At 42.2% G+C, this 8,018-nt stretch overlaps 1 protein-coding gene across 7 annotated transcripts in view; it reads left to right on the plus strand.

The window, feature by feature from the left end:
• ARIH1 (ariadne RBR E3 ubiquitin protein ligase 1) overlaps nucleotides 1-8,018 on the plus strand; it is a 64,670-nt gene that overhangs the window by 42,411 nt on the left and 14,241 nt on the right. For all 7 annotated transcript variants that reach the window (XM_026068183.1, XM_026068186.1, XM_026068182.1 and 4 more), the window contains exons 6-9: nucleotides 1,708-1,774; nucleotides 2,963-3,069; nucleotides 3,856-3,898; nucleotides 5,544-5,615. In XM_026068183.1, the coding sequence (XP_025923968.1) occupies nucleotides 1,708-1,774; nucleotides 2,963-3,069; nucleotides 3,856-3,898; nucleotides 5,544-5,615 (289 nt within the window). The remainder of the gene's footprint in view (nucleotides 1-1,707; nucleotides 1,775-2,962; nucleotides 3,070-3,855; nucleotides 3,899-5,543; nucleotides 5,616-8,018) is intronic.

Here is an 8,018-nt window from a genome sequence, read left to right on the forward strand (position 1 = left end):
GCCCCGAGGGTAGTCTGCCGGCCCTGGGAACGGAGGTCGTCTCTTGATTTGTCTGGTTCCGTTTTGCTGGTTGTCAGAAGACAATAAAACTCCAGCAAAGTTCTTAAAGATCTTTCCCTAAATGGCGCTGGGGAGGTGCTGTGGAGCCTAGTAGCCTAGAGCAGGTGAGGCTGCTCATACGGACTGTTCAGAGAGTWTGGCCAGCAAAACCAGTGGACAGTGCACTAGGAGTGCTCTGGGCAGATAAGACATTACTCCTTATTTAAATTCTAGTCTCCGATATATATATATAATACTGGAAATTCTATATGTGACGTATATTATGGCTGGAAGCTAGGCATGGAGTAAGAAAGTGAGGTTTATAATCCATATTACAAATATTTATTTATTTATTTATTTATTTGCGTTCTTTAACAGTTCTGTTCTGAAATTGTGGGCTTGCCATGGACGTGGGCCATGATAAGATGCTTTGACAGTGCTAAAATAAAATGAATAGACTGGGAATTTGCTTGTCACGTGCTTGTGTAATAACCAGCATGTCGTTTGTTGAAGCTCCCCAGACCGCTAAAGGCTAGAATTTCTGTGGCGCTGCATGGTCACATGCACTGTGCTTTAATGAATGTTGGCGTAATAACATGCAAGAGTGTATTTGATTCTGGCCATACCTTGAAACGGATAGTGTATTGATTTCAATATTTATATGTGATATGGCCTGTATAAAGCTGTATTGCATGGTCTTATTTAAAACAAAACTGCTGCAAAATGCATACTAGTCCAGCTTTATACTGTGAGGTTTTTTTATGTGTGTATGTGTGTGTGTATATATATATAWAAATAAAATCTGTCTGTATACACACACATATATGTACATRTATGCACACACACTTTATATATGTGTGTGTATGTGTGTATATAAAAAGTGCATACATATTTGCATGCAGAGGACATTTCGATCATAACTGAAAAATGTGTAATAGTGTTCATCAGTACATAATTAAACCATTTAGAATGCATCTGGCATTAACAGTCCGCAAATGCCAGCTGGATCGGTGTGTGCGGGAGAAAAGTGGTCGCCATGCTTTTAAAGGCGTCCCATCTGTCTAGATTTCTCCTGCTCTCTYGCTTCTGAGCAAGTTTGTTACCGCATGGAATGACTTAATTTAAAATTAAAGTCAGTGTTGTGTACACCCTGTATGATGTTGCATTTAAATCAACTTTTTTTTATGCTAACTATAAGAGAGAAAATCGACATTAACTTCTAAGCTGATGAACTGTAGCATTCCGCTGAAATCCAGCTAACACTAGGTCTACCAGAGTTATTAACACCACAACAGTTGTTCTGAAGCTTTTAAAAGAGGTTTGCTAAATGTGCATATTTAAAGTGAATGAACTAATGAAACTGTTTCCTCTGTTTCTTGGACTCTTCAAGAAAGTGTTTAAAACAAACAAACCCCAAAGCAGCAGGTTCAGCTTTCTTGAATTGAATTTTTTTTTTAATGCAATTGAACTTGGAATTGGAAGTTAAATGCAACATTTGTAGGTGTAACAAAAGTATAATAAATAAATAGAGAACAGGTGAGTAAAAAAAGTACCTGCAAGCATAGAAGGAAAATATCAAAATCATTTGTCTGTCCTAACTACTTGGCTATTTGTGGAAAAAGTGGATTTTCTGCTACAATAATTTTTCCATATTCTTCCCTTCCACAGGCGTCTGATCACAGATTCGAAGGTTAAATTAAAGTACCAGCATTTAATAACCAATAGTTTTGTAGAGGTGAGTTTGTATTTGAAATTTTTAATAGCTTCCAGGGTTTTTCTTGCACATGCACCAAACCAGAGAAGTGAGGCTTGTTTATAACTTTAGAGCAAATTGTCTCTTGTGTAGTCTATAATCAAATGTAACTACAAGTTAGAGGCTTTGCAGGGGATGTTTTATAGCCCATTTAGTTATTTGTGTAGCTGTAGGGAAACATTAAAAAAAAAAATCTGCAGAACACCTGGAGACCTATTATGTTCTTGGAAGCAAAAGATATGGTGAGATTACTTAGTGATATGGGAAACAGTTGTGGATGAGAATGCAGGAGGTGCTCAATATGCAAGTTCTGAGAAACACTTAATACCTACAGTCCTTGCATGAATGTTATCTGGGATGCTTCAGACTCAGACCAGGAAACATTATAAACAAGAATATGCCTTAAACATTTGCCTTTTGAAGCAAAATTGTAAAATCGGTTTTAGCAAAGTACTAATAGCTTCAGAACTTCAAAATAAAAATAAACTTAGAAGGTGCTTTGGAAGGTTGTCTGCTGTCCCCGTTTCCCTATTGTACGTGTTTAGATTCACCATAGAGCCTAGTATGTAGGTTGTTACTGGAATCAAACCTTCACAAAAAAAGGTTTGAGGTGAAACACTGGAGATAAACACTTCTTGCAGACCAAAAGACTGTCAAAAGTCTAGCAATTCAGACCTGCCTGTGGTCATGGTAAAACACCAGCAGGCAACAAAATGATCTTCAAGGGGTATGAGAAAACTGCTTTTAAAAGTTAGTAACTGGGCTTGGTTGCAAGTGGCGATTCGGAAAGGCTGTGGCCGCAGTGGAACAGAGATAGCTAGTTGCATACAGCTTTAGCAGATACTTTTTCAATGGAAAGCTTTGTAGCTTCATCTTGCTCAAATATATTCTCTGGGTGAGCTACAAGGTCATCAGAAGTGTTCATGCTCCTCCTCCTTATTCCTAGAGGAGACCATTTGACATTGAAGAGTTGACTATGTTATTCCTGCTTTCCTGAAGCAGTAAGAAAGTAAATGCTTAGAATAAGGAGACAGCACTTTTTGTACAGTAGACTGGTAAGACAGGAAGAAGTTTAACTGAAGATAGTGGTTAAAAGGATGAAAAAGTGAAGAGCAAACTCCTTGTGCAGCATCTTTTTGCTACTATGGTTTCTCTTGCTTTATTTCCTAGTGTAATCGACTGTTAAAATGGTGTCCTGCCCCAGACTGCCACCACGTTGTTAAAGTCCAATATCCTGATGCTAAGCCCGTTCGCTGCAAATGTGGACGTCAGTTTTGGTAAGAACAATCAAGTAAAAGAATTTGGTGTTGCTTTTCACTTAACGCTTTGAATGTGTATTAGTATGCATTTTATAAGTTTATATTGGGATGTTGCTTTAAATGGTGTGGGAAGCATGGGGATGGGGTGGCCTTTACAAGAAGGTAATAAATCTGCTGGGTCCTTCAGCTGGACACGTACTCCTCTGTCTCCCTGAATGTGTAAAACGAGCCTTTCACATGCATTGTCACCTCCGACGAAACCAATTATAAATGGGGAGAAAACTCCAGGGGTTACTTTTGTCAGCTGATAAATTCTCTTAAAGAAATGTTTGAGCTCATTTTCAATGAACAGTACCTGTGCAACACACTGTCCTTAGCTGTTGCATTTTCTTGAGTGTTTTGTCAATGATGTGTGAAATAATATCTAGACTTGGAAAATGTATTCGTAAATACTGGCATTTCACTTGAAAATGGTAAGCTGGAATTAGGAGCAGCTGGCTGTGAAGGCCATCACTGTGTAGCTGTTGCCTTCTCTGTGTCTCAGGGCCTCATCTAACATAGAGGCAGGCCTGGCTTTTGCTGGCAGAGGGCCCATAGCTGAACTGGTGGTTTCAGATTAGGTGAGGTTCTTGACACACTTCTTGAATTCTTGAAGGCACTGTAGAGAATCAAAGTGTATTTAGGTATCTACTTAGGACTGGCCACGCTCTTTCAGTAGAACAACCCAGAAGGAGACTTCCACATTGTTAATTTAGTTACAGTCATCTACCTTACTCACTAATTTCTCCTTTCTTTCACTTACAGCTTTAACTGCGGTGAAAATTGGCATGATCCTGTTAAATGCAAGGTGAGCATGTCTAAGTTCTTATCTAAATACACGACTTTGAACAGTGTAAAGTCAAGCTATGTGCAAAATACCTGGCAATGTAGCACAAGCTTTGTAGCTGTTCACATCCAGAAGGATAGCGGCTCACCTATTTGGATCATAGCATGAGAGGAAGCAGCCAAATCGTACTGGATGCTGTCAGTGGTTGACCTCAAAGTCTGCCTTTGCGAAGGCACAGCAACTCAGCCACATGGAGAAACGTCTGGAGGAGGAGGTTGTGACCCTCCGAAGAATAATCAGGTGGCTTCAGAAATGAATGCTTCACTTCACGAAGAGTGTTCCTATAATTGCAGTGTTTCCGTAGGTGTTCAGTGCTTCAGCAGGCTCGTGATTTGTAGTGCTGAAGTAATGAATTTGGGCCTGGTTCTAGGAGCTGCTGCCATGCAGTGATTTCTGGAACTGGGCTGTTTTTTTTTTTTTTTTTTTTTTCATGGAAGTGTCAGAAGCTGTGGCCAAACCTGGGATTCTGTGCGCTAGGCCTTGCGCAGAGCTTACAGACACACTTGTTTCATGCCTTGAGGACAGAGCAGTCTGCATTTCTAGTGACGAACACACAAAAAAGCTACTTGGGGAGGGGAAGAGGAAACCTCAGCAAAGGTTTTGCATGGTTTTATTATAGTGTTTATAACAGATGTGGTTAGTTTATTATCTAACAGGTGCAAGCAGTCTTTTGCTTTTGCAGCTTGCATCCATTTGATGTTGCCATGTTCTCTCTAGAAAAAAACCGTAAGGTGGACAGTGTGGGCCTGAGTGGGCATTTTCAAACAACCTTAGTGCATCTCAAATGGCTGAAGTCTGAGAATGCACAATATAAATGGACTTAGTTTTCCAAAGATTTAGATTAATGGAAATTTTTCTTATTGGTGCACTTCCCCCAACCTCCCTTCCCTCTGCTGTGGTTAGGACTTTGGAGAAGTCTTATGAAATAGTTTAGTCAATTCTTTCCTGTTTAGCCTTTCCTTAGAAGAGCTTTTTTTTTTTCTTTCTTTTCCTCTTTTCTTCATGTTTTGGGTTAACAGTTTCACCTTTCAAAAAGTGAATGTAGTTGTCTTAATTCTTTGGAGGTGAAAATAGTCTTTATGCAACTTAAATGCAACGTTTGAGACATTGTAACCCTAAGGAAAAATTTATGATATGGCTTGATGTAAAAGCTAGCCAGCACAGAGGGTCTGGCTGCAATTTTGGCTGATTTTCACTGTTATTACTGAAGTGTTTGTGCTGAGTGGTCCTGCTAGCTGGATCAGGATGGTGCTGCAGGAAATATCTGTGACTAAATTAACTTGGACTCCTCTCCAACCCCCTCCCCTCACCCCTGCCCTCCCCAGATTCACTGAAAAATAATTCCTAAAAGATAGGGTTTAGGAATAGTGCTAATTGCATAGACCTCTGATCCTATATACTCTTCTGGCATGTGTCTATAGAGAACAGACTTTTATTCACCATAGGAAGCTTCGTGAAGTTAGAGATCATCCCACCTTGCTGTGGCAGCATTCAGTTCGCATGTGATTGTGGGTTCCTTAACATTACCTTAATATAAGCAACTATCTTGGAAACCCCTAAAGTTCCTCTATTTAAAAGCAACTCTTTTCATTTTTTTTTCTAACAGTGGTTAAAGAAATGGATTAAGAAGTGTGATGATGACAGTGAAACTTCTAATTGGATTGCAGCAAACACAAAGGTGAGGGTTTTTTTTCTCGTATTTTATATAGACTATCAGATGAAAAGAGGAACGTCAACCTAATTCCTTGGCACTAGGACTACTTTTTTCTTTTGCATGTCATTAGTTAACAGCAAGTATAAAAATCTACAGTAGACTGAAGTACTCTTGTTTAAAGTGCAAATAGCTGCTACTGCCTAGAATCAGGTGGGGTTCTTCAGGGGAAGTGGAGTTTGTTTTGGTAAGAAAGAGTTAATCAGAGACCCAAGGGAAGCTCAAGTTTTGAGTCTTGGGGCCTCCTGTCTGGTGCTGAAGGCTTCCCTAAGCAAATCTGTGCTTGACTCCAAGTGTGTGAAACGTGTTAACACCCCCTGTGGCTCGATTTGGCTGTGATAATTTACATCTGCCTTTAAATCCCCTGGGTTTGCCTTTTTAGGAGGCGTTCATTTCCGCTGGGCAGGATTCCAGATCGAGCCTGGCAGAACAGCTGTTAAGATTTTATTATGTAAATGCCTTGGTTCCAGCTAGCCCAACTTTGCCTGAAACTTCAGCGGCGCCCGTGTGTGTTCGATTTGGGAAGAGCAAAACCGACGGCTGGCAGGGCGGCCAGAAAACAAAGCAAGCAGATGCCATGGGGAGGCTGAGGAGCGGACCTGGGCCTCCCGATTGCCAAGTCGGGAGGGTGGAAGAAGGTGGGGAGGGCGTGAGGAAACGGCCGCTTTGTTTTCTTAGCTCCGTTGTGTAACTAGTTAATGGCATTGTTTGCTGCGGAGCTGCTGCTTTCTGGGGCTCGCTGTGTGCTTTTCATTGAACTGGAACGTTGCATTATGGTGAAAGCAGAAACACCCGGCGCACTGAAATGCACAGTTAAAAGCACGCTGAAATTGTCATCTCAGCTGCTTCTTTCTGTTCCGTGGACTGAGGCTTGTGTGGCCTCTGCTTGGAGGCTGAACATTACTTGGTTTTTCTGAGGTGGGTGGGTTCAGAGACGTGTTGTAGCTCACGAACGCAACCAAATTTGTTCAAAGTTCTCTTGGTCTTCAGATATTGCCTGTAGTAAACCTGAGGAAGAGTAGCCGAATAGTTTGGAAAGGCTGGATGTAAGCACATGCAAAGCAGCTTTCAGCCTAGGGTACCAAGTATTTGGGACAGCAAAATTGCTGCAGCCCCACTGCCTATTTTGCCTGTGCCACTGCCCTAGGCAGCCGGATGAGGTGCTGCTGCCCTCAAGGAGGATATCGGTGATGGCCTTAGGGCTCTCCATCTTCTATTTGCCCCTACGTTGGCRTGTGCCGATAAAGACCAGGGTCTGAGCTCTCTACCTGAGGGTGCAAAAGTTAGTTTTCCCCATTCTTCTGGGGAGCCCTGGGCTTGCTAGGTTTTGTCCTGGTTAGATATTAAGCTCTATACTGGGTTCTGTGCTTCTTAAAAGGATGGACCCATGTGTTATTGTAGATCAGACGTGGATAACGTGCCAGCAATGCTGCCTACTGGAAATAGTAAATGGCTTGTCCCTTTTCAGACAGGGAAGTAGGGTTTTCGGCAGCTTGCTTGCCCAAAGCTTTAAGCATGGACAGAACTACTGTTGTCAAGATGGTCACCCTGTTTTTAACCAGGATCTAGAATTTGTCAGCTAGGAGCCATGCTAGTGGTTGGGCCGCTATTTAAAATGCAGCTCAGACTGTCAGAAATAGGCTTGAATAGCAGGAGCAAGAAGTTTTTGTGGGAAACACCCATCCAGAGGATGATGAGGTGGGGAAGCAAGAGCATGGTGTAGCCACGCTGGCGTCAGCCCAGCTAATCTGTTAGTTCCTGTAGTCTTGTGTCAGCAGGAGCAAGAGCTGTTGTCCTTGAACATCCCTGTCTAAGCTGCTTCCTCTAATGCTGCGTGAGACTCCTACGGCAAGAAAGTACTTTGGAGCCCAGGCTATACAAAAGAAACAAGGCAAAAAAAAAAAAAAAAGGGTAATTACACCAGACATTTGAGCAAACCGACTGTTATGGAGTCTTACGCTATCCATATCAGTTGAATTAACTAAAAGACAATATTGCACCACTTCTCTCTCTCTCTCTTGGAACTGATGCTAGATTCACTGGAGGGGAAGGTTGGCAGGAAACGTAACCCACCCCTCTGATGATCTCTGCCTTCTCATGGGCAGTGAAGATGTGGAAGACGGTAATTTCACACTGCTGTAATGATTAAGTGCGAGCGGGGCTGGTTGTTGGAACATGTGTAATTGGAGCTTCGCAGCCTCCGGAGGACGAGACTGGCCCAGCGCGGCGGGGCTGCCAGCCACCACCTTCTCTTGTCTGAACCGCCTGCTGGCCGCTGGCCAAACGCTCGGAGAAATCCAAGCGCCTGTCTGACAGTGACACAGTTCGACTGCTGTTCAGAAGGGAACCAAATATTTGTACAGCTCGGGG

This window comes from Apteryx rowi, unplaced genomic scaffold (assembly GCF_003343035.1).
Source record: "Apteryx rowi isolate R43461 unplaced genomic scaffold, aptRow1 scaffold_27, whole genome shotgun sequence".
In the NCBI taxonomy this organism is placed as follows: domain Eukaryota; kingdom Metazoa; phylum Chordata; class Aves; order Apterygiformes; family Apterygidae; genus Apteryx; species Apteryx rowi.